The sequence below is a fragment of the Taudactylus pleione genome, unplaced genomic scaffold (genome assembly GCF_031769625.1).
Source record: "Taudactylus pleione unplaced genomic scaffold, aTauple2 ptg000430l, whole genome shotgun sequence".
NCBI lineage: Eukaryota > Metazoa > Chordata > Amphibia > Anura > Myobatrachidae > Taudactylus > Taudactylus pleione.
The window spans coordinates 1,647,651-1,670,111 of NW_028284832.1; the positions used below are offsets into that span (position 1 = coordinate 1,647,651).

Below are 22,461 nucleotides of genomic sequence, written 5' to 3' on the forward strand. Positions count from 1 at the left end.
TTTAAAATCTATCTTGTTTGGTTCAAAAGTTGGGTTCTTAAACATCCTTAACCCTTTTGGGATTAAACCCTGCTCTAGGTTTTTGGAGAGGGTGGTCACTTCCCACCATGGTTTCGTCTCCTGTATATAGTAATTTTCTAGCTTGAGGAACTGGTTACAGAAGCGTTCTTCTTCAAGCTCTGGTTCTATATTGTTTTTTGAAGTTGAGAATATGTCTGCCACATTCTCTCTTCTGCAGTTACGTGTATCGTGATATGTGTGTCATAGCAGCAGTGCACATATAATGAAATAACAGGTTAAGAACAAATTTAAAATATCCTGCGCTTGGTTTAAATAGCAGCTCAATGTAGAATAAATACTTAAAATGTAAAAATGAGAGCTTGAGATAAAAGCATAAATAATATTCCAAACATATATTAGAAATAATAAAAATCGTAATATGATAGGTTAAATGTTTATAGTCTTTTTAGACTAGCGTGGGAACAGTGGCCGCAGCACTGATACAGTGCCGATGTATACTGCAATAGTACAGTAAGTGGTGTCGGTGTCCGTCTTAACTGTCCCTACCTTACCACAGGTGGTATTCCTTTGGTTCTTTTCCAGGGGATAGCTTATTCTTTCAGTGCGTCCCGGCAGGTCTAATAGCCGTGGCACTGGGAGATGACGTCAGATGCCGGCTGCTTCACGTAGTTAGCGGTGGATGTACCGCTGGGTCTGGTCTCTTGGCAGTCCACTCTCCTTCATTCTCCAACGCGTTTCGGACCACTTCTGGTCCTTTTTCAAGGATGGGGGAGATGCTTCCAATGCTTGTATTTATACTAAACTTTATTAGCAAAAGGATTAAAAATGGACGTCCAGAACCGGAAGTTAGTCAGGATTTTGGCATTAAGCACATGTTCCTGAATCAGAATTAATTTGATTTTTATTATGCTAAAATTAATATAAAAGTGTAAGTATGTTTATAAAACAATGTGTATTTAAAAGATATAACATTTTAAAAACCCATAGTGTCGGGGATAGGGTCTCTCATGTCAAATCTATCTAAATATGTAGATTTCTTCCTACAAACACTTGTATCTGAACAGAACAGTTATTTTTATTATGTCTAATAGATGTTTGGATGATTATTATGATGCTTTTATCTCAATCGCTAATTTTTAAATTTTAAGTATATGAACGACCATCATCTACAGATATATCTGCTAGGTGTGTACCCACTTTTATCTGTGGCTGTTGGTGAATTCACAGAGGCTGCAATTGTCACCAGTGTTATAATTCCAGGTACATAAGGATCTATTTACTAAGCCTTGAATGGAGATAAAGTGAACAGAGATAAGGTACCAGCCAATCAGCTCCTAACTGCCATGTCACAGGCTGCATTTGAAAAATGACAGGATCTGGTTGGTTGGTATTTTATTTCCGTTCAAGCCTTAGTATATAGACCCCATAGTTGTCTAGACAAATACTTCATCGTCATTCTAGTTGATTATAACATGTGTGGCTATGGAAAACTACAAGCGGAGAATCACATGGATTCTATACGGGAGTGGGAATACTCAGTATTGTTCTCCCTTCCTCGTGGCACTTTTTCCTTTTAGAGTTATCTTGCTGCTGACTCCTCAACTACTGTATGCCTTTGTGCTGATACAAGTGCAGCTTATCCGCTCCTTACACAGGCCCCTGGGGCAGATCTGTCACTGTCTTGTTTTTTTGATTCCTCCCTCCCCCCATTGATAATACTTACTGTCTAAGATGTACAATTTCCTGCTTGTTGCAGACAGACAAAATCGTGTCCTCTGATTCCTGAGGAAATGTGTCCTGCATTCCCGCTGCTGCTGAGAGATATACAGACAGGGTGGTTCAGATGCAGGTGGTAGATAGGGGTCTATTTACTAAGCAGTGTTAGGAGACATAGTGAAAAGTGATAAGGTGCCAGCCAATCAGCTCCTAACTGCCATCACACAGGCTGTGTTTGAAAGATGACAGTTAGGAGCTGATTGGCTGGCACTTTATCACTTTTCACTCTGTCTCCTAACACTGCTTAGTAAATAGACCCCTTAGACTGATACAAAGAGATGCATACAGTCAGATGCCAATTTTTATTGCTACAACCTGGAACACATTTTGGGGAACTTGCTTGACTTTAACGCTGCCGTTTCGTGGTACTAATGCAAGTTGCTGAAATTCAGAAGCTTTTTAGCCATAATTGTGTCACAGAGCTTTTACATACTATGTTGTCCATGCTGGGATTTATACCACACACAGTGCAATCTGCTTGTTGATCAGGTGATCAAATGACTGTGTGATAATGTATAGGGCGCTTCTACATGGCAATCATTGGTTATTTCCTCTATGATCCATCTAATCAGTTCTATTGAGCATGTGATTGATCAGTGGGATATCTTGGGGTAGGGGTTGGATAGAAATAATCAAATGTCTGGCCAAACAACTGCTGACCAACTCAGCTGACCCGATATGTCTGTGTGTGGCAAGCTTGAAAAGACAGAAGTTTAGGATTATATTAAAAATAGAGGTAGTAATCTCAGGGGTGATGTCAGGGAGTCATGCAGGGTAAGGGGTTCAGTCTGTTTTTAAATGTAAAGAAGAGGATACATGAAGTTGCACATATTTACCTGTCCCATTATGCCATTATCCTACACCCCACCAGTGCCCCCCAGATTGAAATTAATTTAATACACAAAATTAACTATACAGAGAGGTAAGAACAGTAAAGTTACAAATCATTTAAATGGCAAATGAATGACACAAAACCCATCGTATACACTGGTTGCCTATTAGCAATTGCAATCAATACCACTGATATCCCATTACAATGCAGTCATAACAAAGCAAAAAGAGACCATGTTCTGGAAAAAAGGGACATCTGCAAAGTTGAAAACTTAATTTTAGTTTAGAAAAACATCCAAAAGACACTAAATGTCAGGATTTACACTTCATTACTAATAAAAGTGACTTTCAAATGAAAAAATGTGCATTCTCAGATTTTCTGATCTAGTGAAGTATACAGCACCCATTGTGTACCACGTACATCTTTGCTGAAAGGGTTACACCTGCTCTTGGGCCTATACAGCCTAGAGGTGCACCTAGGTGAGCGGAGAGGGGTCAAATCTCCAGAGCGTAACTGTCATATCAGAGTCCAACCTCCTACCTCTTGGAGCTATCTCCATCCAGTGTGCTAGATCAGAATGGTACTGAGCGGGTGAAGTTTTGTATTACGTCGCTTTAAGTGTGTCTAAAATGTGTTTCTCTGCCAAAGTGTGACTGGTGCAAAATGCGTCCCATCAAAAGTGCGGCACAAGAACTGAAGATCGTCAAAAGTTGCGTCATTTTTGCAGAGTGCCCCAGAAGTGCTCCATCTTCACCCATATATATCTGACTTCAATAAACCTGTTTCTGTCCTGCTCCACAAAACAAGGCGCCCTGTTTTATGTACTGTACAAAAAACACCCTCCCTCAGCTTCTTTGTCTGGGTAAAGTTCCGTTTAAATGCCACCATCACCCACTGTTAAAACATAGGCGCACCTGCCCAGCATGAGGTGTACAGAGCAGGTCCGAGTGGAGATTTTAGACTTTGAAAATTATTTCTGGATTTGGAAACCAACATCTAAGACACAACTTACTCTCTGTGCTGGAGTCCAGGAATCTCTGCAGACAGCTCTGGTACGCACGCAGTGTGCTGCTCTATAAGGGAGATAGAAACCAAGGCATCAATTACAGAAATGTGATCTGGGACCTCATGATACAGTGAGCTGTATGTTCTGGCATCCCAGGAGACAGTGTATTGTATGTTCTGGGACCTCATGATACAGTGTGCTGTATGTTCTGGGACCTCATGATACAGTGTGCTGTATGTTCTAGCATCCCAGGAGACAGTGTATTGTATATTCTGGGACCTCATGATATAGTGTATTGTATGTCCTGGGACCTTATGATACAGTGTGCTGTATGATCTGGGACCTCCTGATACAGTGTGCTGTATGTTCTGGCATCCCAGGAGACAGTGTATTGTATGTTCTGGGACATCATGATACAGTGTATTGTATGTTCTGGGACCTCATGATACAGTGTGCTGTATGTTCTGGCATCCCAGGAGACAGTGTATTGTATGTTCTGGGACCTCATAATACAGTGTGCTGTATGTTCTGACATCCCAGGAGACAGTGTGCTGTATGTTCTGGGACCTCATGATACAGTGTATTGTATGTTCTGGGACCTCATGGTACAGTGTGCTGTATGTTTTGGCATCCCAGGAGACAATGTATTGTATGTTCTGGGACCTCATGGTACAGTGTGCTGTAGGTACTGGCATCCCAGGAGACAGTGTATTGTATGTTCTGGGACTTCATGATACAGTGTATTGTATGATCTGGGACCTCATGTTACAGTGAGCTGTAGTTTCTGGCATCCCAGGAGACAGTGGGCTCTATTTACTACAATCTGCATCTTGAATGCAGATTGTAGTGTGATATTAATGACTGAATTTGCATTGCGAATTCAGGCAATATCACAGGGATTTACTACAAATCCCTTGCAGGGACAGAGCTTGCGATAAAGCTCTGTTCCTGCGAATCCCCTTCGGAGCCTTATCACGGTATTTTCGCAAGAAATACCGTGACTAAGTGCCCGCGCATGCGCCAACCGGTCGCCACTGCTAAAAGGCGCTAAGGCCCGCCCCGCGGACCCCCCACAACTCCCCCACCGCCCCCGCGACCCCCCTCTCCTTTAATTACACTTACCTGCATGTTCCGGGCCTCGGGTGATGTTCTCCATGCCTCCGGTCAGGTGATCTCCCATACTGCACTGGGACCCGATCACCTGATGACCGGGCAGCAGTGCACTATGGGAGACCAGCTGACCGGAGGGAAGTCATCACCGGAGGCCCGATCACCGATCCCTGGAGTCAGGTAAGTAAAATTTTTTTTTTTACTTTTTTTTTTTTTTTTTTTTTACAGTACTCAGCTTGCGGTCTGTTTAGACCACATAGCTGATTACTGGGACCGACTCCAGGCTCTGCTCTCCCCGTTAGAGCAGAGTAGGAGGCCGGTAACCGGGGGAGACCCTGGATAACGCCACCTCCAGGTGGCGTTATCACAGGGCTTTCCCCGATATTTTTTCACATTTTATTTTTAGTAACTCAGGTCAGATCACATTTCCCATTACAATGATGGGAAATGCAATCTGCTTTACTAAAAATAAGTGATACTTAGGGGTTGGAGTAGAATTTTACGAATTCTACTCCAATTGCCCTGTAATAACTATAGGTGATACTAAAATAATGTGAATAGGGTGTGAAAACACCCTTTTTCACTTTATTTTAGTCAAAATAATGTTAATAAATAGAACCCAGTGTATTGTGTGTTCTGGGACCTCATGATACAGTGTGCTGTATGTTCTAGCATCCCAGGAGACAGTGTATTGTATGTTCTGGGACCTCATGATACAGTGTGCTGTATGTTCTGGCATCCCAGGAGACAGTGTGCTGTATGTTCTGGGAGCTCATGATACAGTGTGCTGTAGGTTCTGGCATCCCAGGAGACAGTGTATTGTGTGTTCTGGGACCTCATGATACAGTGAGCTGTATGTTCTAGCATCCCAGGAGACAGAGTATTGTATGTTCCGGGACCTCATGTTACAGTGTGCTGTATGTTCTGGCATCCCAGGAGACAGTGTATTGTATGTTCTGGGACCTCATGTTACAGTGTGCTGTATGTTCTGGCATCCCAGGAGACAGTGTATTGTATGCTCTGGGACCTCATGTTACAGTGTGCTGTATGTTCTGGCATCCCAGGAGACAGTGTATTGTATGTTTTGGGACCTCATGTTACAGTGTGCTGTATGTTCTGGCATCCCAGGAGACAGTGTGCTGTATGTTCTGGGACCTCATGTTACAGTGTGCTGTAGGTTCTGGCATCCCAGGAGACAGTGTGCTGTATGTTCTGGGACCTCATGTTACAGTGTGCTGTAGGTTCTGGCATCCCGGGAGACAGTGTATTGTATGTTCTGGGACCTCATGTTACAGTGTGCTGTATGTTCTGGGACCTCATGATACAGTGTGCTGTAGGTTCTGGCATCCCATGATACCAGATACCAGCGGGAAAGATGTATCAAACACTTATATAGAGGACAAGCTGAAAAAATTCCCATAGCAACCAATCAGCTTCTTCGTAGCATTTACTTAGTACATTCTATAAAAAGATAGGTAGAATCTGATTAGTTGCTGGGCAACTTCTCCACCCATCCTCTTTAGAAGGTGTTATACAGTACAGTGTGCCATTTGACCTGCAGACCCAAGAGACAGTGGGGAAGATGTACTAAGCCTTGGAGAGAGATAAAATACCAACCAATCATCTCCTATCATTTTTCAAACATAGCCTGTAACGTGACAGTTAGGAGCTGATTGGTTGCTACTTTATCTCTCTCCACGTTTTCTCTCTCCAAGCCTTAGTACATCTACCCCAGCGTGCTGTATGTTCTGGGACCACAAGGGTCAGTGTACCATCCTAGAACCCTGAGATGGGGTGTTTATATAACACAGGCACACAATCCCATGTGACAGTGTGCTGTATGTTCTGGGACCACAAGGGTCAGTGTACCATCCTAGAACCCTGAGATGGGGTGCTTATATAACACAGGCACACAATCCCATGTGACAGTGTGCTATATGTTCTGCATCCCCAAGAGACAGTGTGCTGTACATTTTGGGACTGCAGGTGTCATTATGTTGTTTGTCCTGGAACCCCCTATATATCATCTTGCAGGCACAGGAATCCTTGTTATCGGGAGCCCCCGCAGCTTGACCACGCTACCCTCCAGCTGACGGTATCTTGCAGGTACGGGTACCTTGGTATCGGGATCCCTCGCAGCATGACCACGCTGTACCAATACACTGTCTCCTTCAACTGACGGGTGAATATTAAGGATCTATATTACTAAGGAGGCACCGATTGAATACAAGTGATATTGGATAACACTAACACTGTGTGCACTGGGACCCTATTTCCTTATGTTTTCACTGCTATACCTTGACCGGTGATTTTATCTGCTGAATGAAACTTGAAACAGTTTAAGTAAAGTATTGCTACAGGTAATAAATTAGTTACATGAACTATATGTAGCGGATGTTTCAACTAAATTATCAGCCACTTACAGTGATACATTGTTTTGGACATTTACTTGTACAATTTTTGCACATTTCTCAGAGATCACCTTATTGGGTACTTGTTGTATGAGATTATTGTTGCTATTGTGTAATTTTGTGTAACAATTATTCTGATATTTTATTCCCCATTTTTAAATATGTACTTTTTATGTGTATAATTAATAAACCTATATTTGGTATGATAAACAAGCCTCCTGCCTAATAATAGAGAGCACTATGTTTTACCATATGTATTTTTGGTACCAGCGCAGTAATTATTGTTTATAATATAGTTTTTTTGGGATCACAGTGATCTTATTGGGTTTAACTGGACCCTATCAATTATTTGCAGCAGGTACTTAATCCAAAAATCCTAATAAATAACAGTGCCAGGATCTGTAGTGGTTCACTACATATATTATGGCCACCTCAGGGATCCTATATATCCTGTTTTTTTTCCTGGATGCTCCAAATTTACCACAGCAAATTTTAATTTGTTCCTCAACATTTCTTATAATTTAAATTGGTTATGACAATCAGTCTTTATCGAAGGTTGCGATTTCAGAGACCTCAGTCATACCTGCCAACAGCCCCAATTTCACAAGTACAGTCTCCTGATTTTTGGCACCCAAGTTTGACCTCAAATAGATATGATTTCGGTGGATCTGGCATGACCTAATGCATATAATAATAAACCAATTTTTTTATGAGGAATATCAGTAGATATGCTCTGTACATGAGGAAATGTTATTCAGTTTTCACTCATGCTCTATGGAGATCCTGAAAACCTGCACTGCTGTGTAAACTTGGGGATTAGGAAATCAGGGCTTAGAAAAACCCAGAAGAACAGAAGACTTCCTCCTGATGTCTCCTGTCACCATGGCAACAACATCAGAGTTAGCTGCTCAACACAGATTCTCTGTCCGCAGATATTTCAACTTCTGAGATCTGACAATCGCTGTCGTCTCAGTGTCATTTTTAAATATGCTCGTGGGATTTTACAAGTAAATCAGGGCTAACAACAGTAGTATACTATATTGTTTTGGCTGACCTACAGAATTCTAAGTGGTCAAGACAGTTTTCAGTGTGGATCTCAACTGTTATGGACCCACATTCAAATACTGCATACAATATATATTGCAAAAATAACATATTCCCCCACATGCAAATTTGTATGCAGTGTGCTTGAGCAGGGTGGCATTGCGCCCTGTGCCAACTCTGCCCCCTCAACACATGACATAATGACATCACAGGGAGGGGGCGTGGCCCCCAGGACTGGGAATACAGTACTACCTGGAGCGGTTTTAGGACACCCCGGACAGCTGTACAAGCTGAAGGTTGCGTGCCTGGAGCATCCAAATGATGTTCTGGGCAGCTCTGCAACAGCGATACTGGCTGCAGGGTACCATTCCAGGCATCCTGCAAGCCAAATGCAGAGGTAGTGGGGCAGCAAAGGTGCCTCCTCCAAGGACCTGCACCCATCCTGGGTGATGGCACCACTTGTACAAACCTAGTTCCGGCCCTGTGTAAACATTTATGCAAATACAACACTCCTATCCATAAGCTTGGTTACATAGCCATCATAACTATCAGGGTGCACATGTACCAGCTCAGGGCCTGATTCAGAGCCGAACGCTCTGACCAGAGTGCTCGCTCTGAATCAGGACCCTCCTCCATGAAAATGGAGTGTCCTCCTGGACGCTCGCATAGCTGTGGGTGACCACCCACAGCTTATGCGAGCGTCCATGATGATGGTCGCGATGGTCTTGAGCCATCGGGCTTGCGACGGAGACCCTGCGGTAGGGTCTCGCTGCCGCAAGCCCTGGAGTGATTTTGGCTCTATCAGAGCCAAAATCACTCCCACTGACATCACTAGTGATGTCAGTGGGGCCGGTTTCAGATGGTAGGCGTACCCATGGGAACGCCTCCGTCTGGCAGCCACGCCCCCGGCACACCCACCAAAGGGGGCGTGCTGTCAATCAACATCGACAGCACGCCCCCTTTGGTGCGAGACCCGGAGCGACGGAGAGCCCGTCGCTATCCGGGTCTCGCGCATGCGCACGACGCAGCTCCCTCCATCGTGCGAATGCGCAGTGGGGCAACATCGACCCACATGCGAGCGTCCTGCGCTCACGAGCGGGTCTGAATGACCCCCTCAATCCTTTGTGCAAGAGCTGTCACTGAGACACACCATCGCTACACTTATCCTATGTGCGAATGGCCAATTACCACCAGTCTGCCGCAAGGGGAGATGCAGCTGAGATGTGTGTGACTCTGCGCTCAGCTCCAGAGCCTGAGGAGTGATTAACATTGCAAGATTCATTGACAAAAGGAACTTGCGCATAACATCAGCCCCTATGTGTAGTCTAGTTGGGGGATTCTGGGCATCTGTAAGCCCCCACTTGTGCACTAGTCTATTGGACCTGAATGTGTTACGCCACTACTTACCTGCTGTTCTGATAGAGGGAGAGATATAGTGAGGACTGAACAAGCAAGCGACTCTTCTCTATCACTATCCTCTTCATCACTGCCGATGTCTATGAATGAGGAGGATATAGGTAATCATACATACACATTAACAGCATTCTTAGCACAGAGGGAAATACATTCACCTGTATGATTAGCATGAACAAACTTTTATTTATTTTAAAGAGGTCTAAAAGGACACCCAAATGTAAAAAAAAAAAAAGCTCACATTACGGTTTATGTACAGTATATATAATGGTACACCTGTTCGTTAATGCAAATATCTAATCAGCCAATGATTTGTCACCAGCTCAATGCATAAAAAAGTTTGCAGAGAATGGCGGGCTAAAACATCTGTTAATGAGAGAGCAGGGCTGTAACTAAGGTAGTGTGACCGGTGCCATGGCACAGGGCACTGCAGGGCAGGGGGCGCTGTTTGGACCTGTCAAATTTCCTGTTTATTATCATTTTACTTGTAACTTCCTCTTCTTTTATCACCAGCATCTCCTGGCCTCCCCTATCTCTTCCCCATGAGGCCATGGCCCTTTTTCAGGTGCATTATCCTATGTCCCTATTTAAAAAATGGGGGGGGGGGCGCCAATGCCCTCTCTGGCACAGCACATCACACCATGAAGTGCATGGGCTACAACAGCAGAAGACCACCCGGGGTCCCACTCCTGTCAGCTAATAACAGGGAACTGAGACTGCAGTGGGCACAGGCTCACCAAAACTGGGCAGCTAAAAATGTAAAAGTTGTTGCCTGATCTGATGGATCTCAACAGGGACAGGGACAGAATTTAGCATAAACAAAATGAATCCATAGATCCGATCCATCCTGCCTTGTGTCAACGGTTCAGGCTGGTAGTAGTGGAACAATAATGTCAGGAATGGGTCCTTGGCACTCATTAGCCTTAACCATTATTTAAATATCACAACCTACATGAATATGTTTGCTGACCATGGGCATTCCTTTATGGACATAGTCTAACCTACTTTTAGCATGATAATCCGGCATCCGGTATGCCATAAAGATAATTTCAGGGATGCGGTGGGCTTGTTGGTAATGCAGCTGCACTTGCAGTCACTTTCTCAATGGCGGTTGCAGGAATATGCAAATGCTAATCTCAGTGTACGAGCGGTGAGACGCCCACTTTCAGGCTCCTTGGTCTGTGCATCTGCGATGGAGATTGTAAGTACTCCAACATCAACGCAGCATCAGTCGAACCATCAATACTTGCAGTAGCCTAGGGTATACTCTAGCTACTCTCTTCTAATCCAACTAAACATGGCCACTGATGCATTGGATTCATGATTGGTAATGCAGCAGCGCTCCCAGACACTCCCATTACACGCTCATGAAACGGACCCTTTTTGCAATCACTTTAGATCACCTCCCAGTCTCCACCCTGATACACCCAGGTACAGCAAACCCCTTCTCCATTGTTAGCAATGCTGTATGCTATAGGTTCCCAAACTCGGCCCTCAAGGCACCCCAACGGTTCAGGTTTTAAGGCTATCCATGGTTGGGCACAGATGGCTGAATCAAAAGACTGAGGTACTAATTAAGTCACCTGTGCCCAAGCATGGTCATTCTTAAACCCTGGACCGTTAGGGTGCCTTGAAGACAGAGTTTGGGAACCTCTGCCATATGCAATTGGGTCTGTGCGTGCGCAGTAAGAGATTCCTGGACTTTTCCCGCAGGCGCAGTAGCAAAATATCGCTCAACTGCAGGAACATCCAAATAGTGTCCATCTCTGATTCAGGCCCTTTATACAATAGTGATATTTTTATTTTTGCCTATTGTATGTGGGGATTATTGTCTATCTAATATGTCTGTATGTGTATATATATATATATATATATATATATGTGTGTACATATACAGTTTTATATAGTGTATACACATATAAAATACATACATACTGTACATAAGGGATGTGCGGTCAGGGAAGGCAGGGGAGGCAGAGCCTCCCGTCATACACCCTCCCCTATCATACTCCCTGTCATGCTCCAAAGATTTTATATAAAAACTGTGTTTTTATACATGTGTGCCTCCCCAGCCATTGCCCTCATCGCACGTCACTGCTGTACACACATACATACTTGCACACACTCAGGTGTTCCTTGTATCCTACTGCTTATACATGGGCAGGAAATAGGGGTCAGCGCTGTATCATATTGGAAAAACGTATTTCTGACTTACAAATGGAAAAATAAGCACTGAGTACATATATGGGAGTTCATTACATTAAATGCTTGCACTAAATATCTCTTAGTGTTTCCTGTTTCTGTCCTTGTACAGAGACCTGTTACTCACAACTAGAGAACAGATTACTCATTTGTTAACAGAATGTGTGAATGGAAAAAAATGTCAATATTTGATGTAGAAATGGATTTCCATTAGAACTATATGTGAAGACTGAAACACCATCCGCAGGAAAATGTAACAGAATTAGGGGTCTAGTCAGCATGTTGATGCAATATATAGTAGTTCTTAGGTAGTGCCTAAACCTTGCACCCCCAGTGCCTAACCCTCCCCCCCTAGTGCATAACCCTAACCCTCCCCCCTAGTGCCTGGAAGCAGTCAGGAAGCCGACGGACGCAATCCTGACCGCCGGCTTCCAGACTGTCTAATCCCGGCAAGTGTCTAATGACAGGCGTCGAAATCCCGACGCCTGTCATTAGACCTACACCAGGAGCCTGACACCCGGCTTACCGCGGGAGGGGGGGTTAGGTTAGGGGCTCCCAGGGGGGACTTAGGGTTAGGCACCCCCCAGGGAGACTTAGAGTTAGGCTGCGCGGAAGGGGAGTTAGGTTTAGGCACTTGGGGGGCAGGTTAGGGTTAGGCACTCCTAAAGGAGGGTTAGGGGGTAGAATTAGGTTAGTTTATACTTACCTTTGGACGTTCGGGATCTTCACCCCTGCCGGGCTTCCACTGTCGGGATTTGAACTGCCAGCCATACTGATTCCCTAGTGCATAACCCTCCCCCCTAGTGCCTAACCCTCTCCCTAACCCCACTACTTACTGTCGGGATGCGGTGCTCAGAATGCCAGCGCCGGAATCCCAACACCAGTCAGAATGCCCGCGCCGGAATTCCGACAGTAAGTAGTGGGGTTAGGGAGAGGGTTAGGCACTAGGGGGAGGGTTAGGCACTGGGGGGGAGGGCTAGAGTTAGGCACTAGGAGGGGAAGGCTAGGTTTAGGCACTAGGGGAGGTTATTTTTAGCGTGTGGGGAGGGAGGGTTAGGGTAAGGATACTTACCAACAGGTATCGGTATCCTAACCCTGTCAGGATGCCGCTGTCGGGATTCTGACCGCCAAGATCCGGAGCGCTGGCATCCCATACCCAACCCGTTCTTGTATTCACAAATATTTACCTTTTTGCGAAGCGTTCTGAAAAGCCAGCCCCCTCACAATCGTTGATCCAGTTTTTGGCAGCTGGAGCTGACTGCGCATGTGCCGGGCCACAGCCACACCGGACCTGATCAGAGGCTTCCTCCCCTGCAGCGTAACGCCTGCCCAGCATAGGAAGTCCCAGCATTACATCGGGACTTCTCACTGGCAGATCCGGGTTTGGAGGGGGAGGTCTTCGTGCAGATCTCCCCCGTGTGAGGTTCTGGTTTTTGTTGTGGACCCGGGGTGGTGACAGGAGCAAACACAGAAGCAGATTTAAAAGAAAATGTGGAACTTTTAATGAGTGACTTAGTAGACATTGATATGGCAAAAGAAATAGTCCAGGTATAGCAGTTAAGTGCACCTGAGAACTGTAGTGAATCAAATGAGAGAATGTCCAGATAGTGACAGGCAGGAACAGTCCAGTATGCACGTGTGGTGAGGCTGAAATGAATTGCAGGCTGAAGTGAGTCCAGCAGAGTGTAAGTGGTGGCAAGGTGCAGGGTGACAGCAGACTCAGGTACTCAGGCAGGGGGAATTTAAATGTAGGGTGCAGGGAAAGTCCAGTGGTTGGAGCAGGCAGGGTAACAGGCTAGGTAGCATTTCCAAGGAGGCAGGTAACGAGCTCAGGAACTCTCTCTCAGCTGTTGCTGAGAAACATGTTGCACTGGCAAAGAAGGAAGGCTCTGGACCTTCCTAAATACCAAGTGCCACGCAATGACTGGCTGGAGAGAGCACATGTCCCACCAGGATTGGACTACTGAATCACATGGCCGGTGGCAAGATGGCGGCACCCATACCGAGCGGAATAGAAACACCGCCAGGCCTCACCAGCCAGAGTGACAATGTGCCCGCACAGAACCACGCGCAGCCAATGCCCCTCACCAAGCACCAGTGCCAACGCCAGACACCCCCCGCCACAGTGACCTCACAGGTATTACCCATCGACCACCATGCCGAGAAACCCTGGTCGTGACAGTACTTGATGAGTGTGGGAGCATGGATGTCTTGGGCATCAGTCCAATAGCGCTCTCCGGACCATAACCCCTCCAGTCTAACAGGTACTGCAAACGCCCTCTGCAAAGCCGAGAATCCAGCACCTGGGAGACCTCAAACTCCACGCCCCTTTCAGTCTGGATACGAGGGGGAACAGGAAGGACTCTGTGGAACTTGTTCAGTACCAGGGGTTTAAGTAGGGAAATATGAAAAGAGTTGTGTACTTTCAGATAAGGAGGCAACTGAAGGCGATAAGCCACTGGGTTGATGATTTCTATGATGGAGAAGGGCCCGATGAAATGTGGGGTAAACTTCATCAAAGGTACTCTAAGCTGTAGGTTCCGGGTGGACAACCAGACTTGGTCTCCAACTTGCATGCGTGGCACCTTCCTATGAATTTTATCTGCCTGATGTTTGTAGCGGGAGGGTGCTTTCTCCAAATCAGCAGGTACTTGAGTCCAAATAGAAGCAAATTTCCGTACAGTGTCCTCTACGGCTGGTACATTGAAGACAGGCAGGCTTTGAAATTCAGGAACCCAAGGATGAAGACCGTAGACAACTTGGAATGGAGTTTGGTTTGTAGAAGAGTGGTAGGAGGCGTTATGTGCAAATTCAGCCCATGGCAGCAATTCAGACTAATTGTCTTGGGAAGATGACATAAAAATCCTCAGGAAGGTCTCATGGTCTTGATTAACCCTCTCAGTAGATCCATTGCTTTGTGGGTAATAAGCCGTGGAAAAATTTAGGGCCTGATTCAGACCCACTCGTGAGCGGCTGTCCGCTCGCAAGTGGGTTGATGTTATGGACTGAGCATGCGCACGACGGAGGGAGCTCCGTCGTGCGCATGCGCCAGACGCGACGAGCGAAGGAAAGTCCTTCGCTCGTTGTGTCCGATCAAAGGGGGCGTGCTGTCAATGTTGATTGACAGCACGCCCCCTTTGGTGGGCGTGCCTCCCTGATGGGGGCGTTCCCACGGGAACGCCTCCCGTCAGAAGCCGGCCCACTGACATCACTAGTGATGTCAGTGGGAGTGATTTTGGCTCTGATAGAGCCAAAATCACTCCGGAGCTTGCGGTTGAAAACCTCAACCGCAGGCTCCGGCTCGCAAATTCGATGGTCGCGATGGTCTCGACCATCGCGACCATCACAATGCACGCTCGTATAGCCTGTGGGTGGTGACCCACAGCTATACGAGCGTCCAGGAGGACGCTCCATGAAAATGGAGGCCGGCCCTCATTCAGAGCGTGCGCTCTGCTCAGAGCGTACGGCTCTGAATGAGGGCCTTAGTTTTACTTGAAGAACAGAACATAACAAACTCCAATATGTCCGCCTTCATGGATGGCCACCAATAGCCTCTCTTTAAAAATTCCAGAGTCTTTCGAGTACCTGAGGGGCCTGGAAAGCGAGAGGAATGAGCCCAGGTGAGGAGCTGCTTTCTTAACTCCGGGGCCACAAAAGTCTTCCCAGTATGAGGCTGTAACTGTATGGTGGCGAAAACTCTTGACTCCAAGACAGGGGCATTACGTTGGATCTCCGAATTGTCATCACAGAGGAGGGATCTGGACAGAGCGTCTGCTTTTTGATTAAGGGCTCCTGACCGGAAGGTCAGAGTGAACTGGAACTGAGCTAAAAATATTGCCCATCGGGCCAGACGAGGGCTCAGACACTGGATATTCTTGAGGAAGAGGAGGTTCCTATGATCAGTGAAGACAGTGAAGGGAAACTTCGCTCCTTCCAGCAGGTATCTCCATTCTTTTAATGCCAATTTCACTGCCAAGAGCTCTTGTTCACCTATAGCATAATTTCTTTCAGCAGGAGAAAACTTTTTGGAGAAAAACCCACAGGGATGAACTCAATTGCCCTCATAACGCTGGGATAGGACTGCTCCCACAGCTTTTGATGACGCATCCACTTCCAAAAGAAAAGGCCTATCCAGGTCTGGTTGTCGTAGGACTGGAGCTGAAATAAAGGCTTGTTTTAGGAGCTGGAAGGCTGTTTTTGCCTCAGGTGACCATAGGGCAGGATTAGCGCCTTTGCGGGTCAGGGCTGTAATGGGAGCCAATAATGATGAAAATCCCTTGATAAAGCATCTATAGTAGTTGGCGAACCCAAGAAGTCTCTGGATGGCTTTCAATGTTTGAGGTCGGGATCAATCCAAAATCTCTTGTACCTTCTTGGGGTCCATTTCTAGACTGGAGCCAGAGATGACGTAACCAAGGAATTGCACACTGGGTACACCAAAGACACATTTCTCCAATTTGCAGTAACGGTGATTCCTCCTCAGACGGGATAATACTTCCTTCATATGTTCATGATGTTCCACTACAGAAGACGAAAAAATCAGTATATCGTCTAGATAGACAACAACCGAGACATATAACAAGTCCCGGAAAATTTCATTAACAAAGCCCTGAAACACAGCAGGGGCATTGAATAACCCAAAGAGCATCACAAGGTATTCAAAATGTCCATCTCTGGTATTAATTCATCACCAGCGCGAATACGGATGAGATTATAGGCCCCTCTCAGATCTAACTTTGAGAATATGATGGACCCCTTAACCCTGTCGAACAACTCTGTGATCAGTGGAAGCGTATACCGATTCTTGACTGTTATATCATTAAGGCCCCAGTAATCTATACAAGGCCTTAAGCCACTGTCCTTCTTGCCGACGAAAAGAACCCAGCTCTGGCAGGAGAGGTGGAGGGATGAATAAATCCTTTCGCTAGGTTGTCCTGTATGTATTCGGACATAGCTTGAGTCTCAGGCAAGGATAGAGGATAGGTGCGAGCACGAGGTGGCATCTTGTCAGGCATCAGATCGATTGGACAATCCCATACTCTGTGAGGAAGTAAGACATTCGCCTGTTGTTCGGAAAAAACATCAGTGAACATCTGGTACTCCTTAGGAATAACTGGAGATATTAATGAAACTGTTTTCCTTACAGGTCGTATCGTAAAATGTGGAACTTTTAATGAGTGACTTAGTAGACATGAATATGGCAAAAGAAATAGTCCAGGTATAGCACTGAAGTGCACTTGAGAACTGTAGTGAAGCAAATGGGAGAATGTCCAGATAGTGACAGGCAGGAACAGTCCAGTATGCAGGTGTGGTGAGGCTGAAATAATTGCAGGCTGAAGTGAATTTGCAGGCTGAAGTGAGTCCAGCAGAGTGTAAGTGGAGGCAAGGTGCAGGGTGACAGCAGACTCAGGTACTCAGGCAGGAGGAAGGCAAATGGAGGGTGCAGGGAAAGTCCAGCGGTTGGAGTAGGTAAGGTAAACAGGCTAGATGGCGTTTCCAAGGAGGCAGGTAATGAGCTCAGGAGCTCTCTCTCAGCTGCTGCTGAGAAACACGTTGCACTGGCAAAGAAGGGAGGCTCTGATCTCCCTATATACCAAGTACCGCGCCATGACTGGCTGGAGAGAGCACATGACCCACCAGGATTGGACAACTGAATCACATGGCTGGAGGCAAGATGGCGGCGCCCATGCCGAGCGGGACGGAAGCATCGCCAGGCCTCACCAGCCAGAGTGACAATGCCCGCACAGAACCACGCACAGCCAATGCCCCTCACCAAGCACCAGCACCACCGCCAGACACCCCCCGCCACAGTGACCTCACTGGTATTACCCGTCGACCACTATGCTGAGAAACCCTGGTCGTGACACCCAGGGCCCGGAGTCCCAACTTCAAGATCAAAGGGGCTGTCCAGGGGCATGTGCACAAGATATAGGTAGCAAATGCACTGTATCCTAATATGAATAATATGTCATTAATAAGATGCTTATTGTCTTAGTATACTGTGGCACCATAATCATGCTCAGTGTTGGACTCGGGCATGTAGGACCCACAAGGGGAATCAGTGGCAAACGCAGGATTTCTAGAGGGGGGTTTCCAAATGCTTGATTTTAGAGCAAGTGTGGACAGTCCATGAAGAGGGCATAATTAGCACTTATCCGGCTTTAATATGTTACATACAAAGTATATTGTGTTGCATAATTCCAGCATATACAGGACCAGCGATCACAGTAAGCCATTAGATGTGACAGTAGGTCCATCCTGTCTGAGCTGAATGTTTTTATTTCAGATGTGGGCATCATTCCAGAGCATTGGAGCAAGTCCAGGAGTTTGGGGGAGCGGCAGAAGAACCTAGCACTGCCCTGGACATATATGTACATATCTGTCTCCTTATGTACTGGATAGTGTATTATTATACAGTATTACTAATTAACCCTATTGATGATCTATAGCAGTTCACCCCTAACAGTACATGTTTTCCACATCTCCTAGTTGGTGCACAGGTAATTTATTACTAGCTGACACATTTGAAAAATTCCACAGGCGGTTCTAATCATTTCATTTGTGATACTGAGAAGAACATGCAGCGCTAGTAACATTCTATTATATTACTATTTCTATTGTGGTCATGGTGTGTGCTGGGAGGGGGGTTTCCAGGCAGACGGAAACCCCCCCTGCGTTTGCCTGTGGGAATGCACTGTTAGGGGCCCATGCTTAAGGAATGTGGGTAATCACCAGAGGGGGTGTGGCCAGGCACCACAAAGGCGTGGCTAACCATTAGAGAGTGCAAGGTCTGGGGCTGGGCCCCTTTATAAATATATATAGTAAACACTGATATAGTGCATGCATGATAATGAACCAGATTGGTAACAGGAAATCACTGTAAGGAATAATTCATATGTGATACATATGGTGATCCTCTCTGTATACCACACCAATGCACTGTATATGTGATAGAGGACCCCAGTACTGACCGAGCAGTGTCCAGAACGCAATAACAACTGCATTAGGTCTAGTGAAGACAATATAAATGCCATAGTAAAAAAAACAACAACTATGTAAGCTCTTAGAACTGGGCTCACTTAATTGTAGGTTAGTTGACGAATGTAGAATTACAATGACATGCCAATCACTGGCAGGACCTGTGTTTATTATCCTAAAGCCCAAAGACATGGTTGCGTCATGACCGCCCACTTTGAGAGAGCCAATCTTGATATAGTTTCTATAGAGGTGAACCAAGCACCTATGTTCATCCATGGTCCTACTCCACCAGGTAACTGACCCATCAATACAGTAACAATGTACAATTCAATTCAAGTGCGCTGTCTGGAACCTGAACCCTAAAAGAGGGGGTGGGTCCCTTAGGCAGTGGGGCCCATTGGGATCCCTGTACTGTACCTCTGTGGGTCAGTCCAACCCTGATCACACTATGGGCCTGTTCAGCAAGAGCGCAACTGCGATTACACACACAATGGGCCGATAGTTGCGTACTGCACATGCGTATGCTTCACAGTGCGCGTGCGTGAACACCCGATCGCAGTGGCTATGTAGACCCATCGAATAGTGATTGACAGGAAGTACCATTTGGGGGTGGTGACAGGGAGTGGACGGAGAAACTCAGGCGTGCCAGTGCGTTTGAAGGCCGTTGTAAAGGCATGCATAAATTATCCATTGCGATGCCCTACACAGCTTGTGTGCTCACTGAATGCGACGAGCTTAGCAATTCCTGAGTAAGGTCAGAGCTTGTGCAAGTGTGCGTGAGGCTGTGATGGTACCGATGGTTTCGCAGTCTTGCAAAGGATTACGGATGTGTGTAAGATAAAGTGGGCGTCCTTATGTTGTGCTGCGAAGGCATAGCAACCGCAGTGCATTAGCATATCTTCAGTCAGACTGACTGGCAGAATCAGGCCCTATAAACACAATAACAATACAAATCCTAAAGAGCATGTATAGTATATACTGAGACTAAAGTTTGCTGTCAGAATCTATATAACCTACCAATATGTCTTTGGAACATGTGAGGAAACTGGAATACTTGAAGGAAACTTTTTCAAACACGGTGAAAACATGCCAACATCCAGACAAGTAGTGCCCTGTAGTTGCAATCGAACCCATGACCCCAGAGCACTGACACGCTGTGAGACAGCAATGCTGACCACTGTGCCACATTGCTGTCCAATTAATGCTCATGGGCTCTCTGGGTACATAGGGTAATGTTATTTAGAATTCTCTAGAAAAGTTTTTAAACATAACTTTTGGTGATTTACAAGATTTATTTCATATATTCTGCTGTTCTATATTTATTGATATTTATTCATTTATTTATAGAAAACGATTCAGCATTGTTTATTTTTCTGAGGTTTGCAAAACTGGTAATTTATAGATCAATTTGCCTTTAATACATTTGTTGTTTATTAAACTGGTCTGTAAATCATGAAAAAAAATAAGAGCTATATATCACTATTTCTGCAAATCATCCTTTAGTAAATTTCCCTCGTGATCTTGTGCCCCTGGTCAAGAATTTTCATGTTCATAACAAAGAAAAAAGAAATGAAGTTTGCGCCCCCTCCCCCATATCAGATTGTTTCACAGAGGTGCTCTGGGCTGTACAATTAAATCGAAAATGTTCTTCATGGAGCACAACGTGGGTCTAGTGCTGTGCAATACACAGACCAGCAGCACTATAGAGATTTAAAGAATTCAGTTTGCTTAGCTACATTATTACTTATCAATAATAAATGTTTCTATATTGCTGAGGTGTTCCTGGTTTCCAGCTTGGAGAAGGATGCATTATGAAAGCAAGTTTCTGACTTTCGGTAATAGTTGCCTGTCCTATCCTATCTGCTCACATTCTAACTGGAGGTGGCCGAAGGGCAGCAAAGGGATCTCTCTGCATGGCTTTTCTATTGCAGATCTATCCTAGTTGTCACAGGAGGCTCAGAAGGCTGTACATGCAGACAGTGTGACAGGGGGTGGAGGAAACAGCAGGGGATGATAACAGAGTTACAGCAAATATAAGGAGACAGGACGGGTGTAAGAAGAGCACATCCTCCCCTGCACAGGGGGATACATGTATTATGATCATTGGCTTATCTATACTGGGTGCAGGGTGTGTCGGCCCTCACCCTGCCGGCCCACACCCTGCACCCATATAAGTATACTCACCTCTCCGGGGTCCCGCTTCGGTGCTGCTACAGCAGCAGAAATCACGAGGAAAATGTTGCGGCAGCAATTTTCCCGGTGACTTGCGCTCGCACTATAGAGAAGTCACTGGCAGATCTCCACATGCGCAGTAGACTTTGGCACAGAGGGCCTGACTCAGACCCGCTCGTGAGTGCATAGAGTTCGCAAGCAGGTCGATGGTCGGCCAGTGCACACGCGCGGCGTGCGCAAGCCCCGGAGCGAGTGAGAACTTCACTCACTCCGGGGCTCGCTACAAAACAGGGCGGCTGTCGATGTTGATCGACAGCTCGCCCCGTTTTGTAGGAGGGGAGGGGGGGGTGGCTGGACAAACGGAGGCGTTCCCGAAGGAACGCCTGCCGTTTGTGGGCGGCCCTACTGACATCATTAGAGCAGGACGTTCACTCGGGCTTGCGGGAACAGAGACCTTACCACAAGGGTCTCGTCACAAGCCCGATGGTCGCGATAATCGCGACCATCGCCAGGCGGCTCGCAAAAGCTGTGGGTGATCACCCACAGCTATGCGAGTGGCCTGGAGGCAGATTTTTTTTTTTTTAAATCCGCCCTGACTCAGAGCGAGCGCTCGCAAATAGCGTGCGCCTCTGAATCAGGCCCAGAGTCCACAGTGCCGCAGACAGAAGGGTCAGACACAGAGCTTGCACATGGGCTCTGTCCCATCTTAAGCCGTGCCTATTGTTATCCAAATAAAATGAGAAGTTTTGGCTAAATGTATGTCACCCTCACAGTGAACTTAGATTTTCAAGGTGCCATTTTGCTTTCCACTGAGCACACATATATATTGAAGCCCACTATGTGACTGGAGCGGAGGCGCAACTAGATATTTCTAAACCACATAGCAAAACTTTGTAAGGTCCCTAATGTACCACCCATGGGTGAAAAATGTATGCAACCCATAGTAGCTGCACCCATGCACCCATGGTAGTTAGACACCTTTCTTACTAGACCAATTATCATGTCTTTGGTATAGAGTACATATTTTTCCTCTGGGATTTCCTTTTGTATTACTTAGCTTAACCGTCTAAATCTTACAATATATATTTATATTCCTTCCTTTCTTCTGGCGCATTTTTCTACTTCATGCTTTTTTTTCCTACCAGGGGTAATCCTAATGAGTCAGGGGAGACTGTAATGAGTCTCCATATTGACAACTCCAATAAAGGGTAGACAGGATCTATTCACAGGAGATAAGAGCAAACGAATGTGCACTAAGCTAGACCAACTGGTGGGGAATTAGAGTATTGCAATAATCACAGCTCTACATCTATCCAATCAGAGAGTACCTCCGCTCTGTCAAGTCCCCCCATTGGTTACCGGTTTTCTACCGTATTTAATATAAAAGACTTTTAGTTACACATAAAGCCATTAACCAAACCATACCATACATCTCTTAACTTATCTCAAAATATCTCCCAACCAGACATCTCCTCTCTGAACAAGATTGCTTCTCT

General features: G+C 45.9%; 1 protein-coding gene across 1 annotated transcript in view; it reads right to left on the bottom strand.

Moving 5' to 3' along the window:
- The window catches only part of LOC148506064 (serine/threonine-protein kinase Nek11-like), a 341,598-nt gene that overhangs the window by 49,550 nt on the left and 269,587 nt on the right, over positions 1–22,461 (bottom strand). Inside the window, exons 12-14 of the mRNA XM_088447334.1 lie at positions 9,608–9,696; positions 3,642–3,702; positions 1,745–1,835 (exon numbers count right to left, since the gene is read on the bottom strand). Of these exons, the coding sequence (XP_088303460.1) occupies positions 1,745–1,835; positions 3,642–3,702; positions 9,608–9,696 (241 nt within the window). The remainder of the gene's footprint in view (positions 1–1,744; positions 1,836–3,641; positions 3,703–9,607; positions 9,697–22,461) is intronic.